Source organism: Penaeus monodon, chromosome 20, assembly GCF_015228065.2.
Source record: "Penaeus monodon isolate SGIC_2016 chromosome 20, NSTDA_Pmon_1, whole genome shotgun sequence".
NCBI lineage: Eukaryota > Metazoa > Arthropoda > Malacostraca > Decapoda > Penaeidae > Penaeus > Penaeus monodon.
The window spans coordinates 24484985-24485399 of NC_051405.1; the positions used below are offsets into that span (position 1 = coordinate 24484985).

The 415-nt window shown below is 53.3% G+C and overlaps 1 protein-coding gene across 1 annotated transcript in view; it reads right to left on the bottom strand.

Moving 5' to 3' along the window:
* Positions 1–415, bottom strand: part of LOC119585950 (glutamate receptor ionotropic, kainate 4-like) — a 42530-nt gene that overhangs the window by 38506 nt on the left and 3609 nt on the right. The window contains exon 5 of the mRNA XM_037934665.1: positions 193–410. Within this exon, the coding sequence (XP_037790593.1) occupies positions 193–410 (218 nt within the window). The remainder of the gene's footprint in view (positions 1–192; positions 411–415) is intronic.

The following is a 415-nucleotide window of genomic DNA, read 5'->3' on the forward strand; positions in this document are numbered from 1 at the left end:
GGATAGGCCTAGTTTGGATACTGAATTTAAAAAGTATGAATGCAGGGATTAAGTGTCACATGATCTTGATTGAAACGGATATCGAAACATTACTTATACAAATTGTCAAATGAAAGTATTTATGGCCATTTAAACTTTTTTTTTATCCACCAGCGAAGCCCTCACAGCCGATAAAACAAACCCCGAACTCACAGCAAAGAGTTCCGTGAAGGCCGTGTCGGGTTCCATGACGACCACCGCGTCCTCGCTCTCGACGATGTCTCGCAGCTCCCGGATCGGCTGAGCCAAGTGCCGCACCGTCAGGAGGGAGGCCAGGTTGCCGCTGTAGCTCCACGTGACCAGCATCGCCGCCAGGAGCCAGGCGCCCATCACCAGACGGGCGCTGGCGGGTCGCACTTCGCGCCGCAGGCCTGAG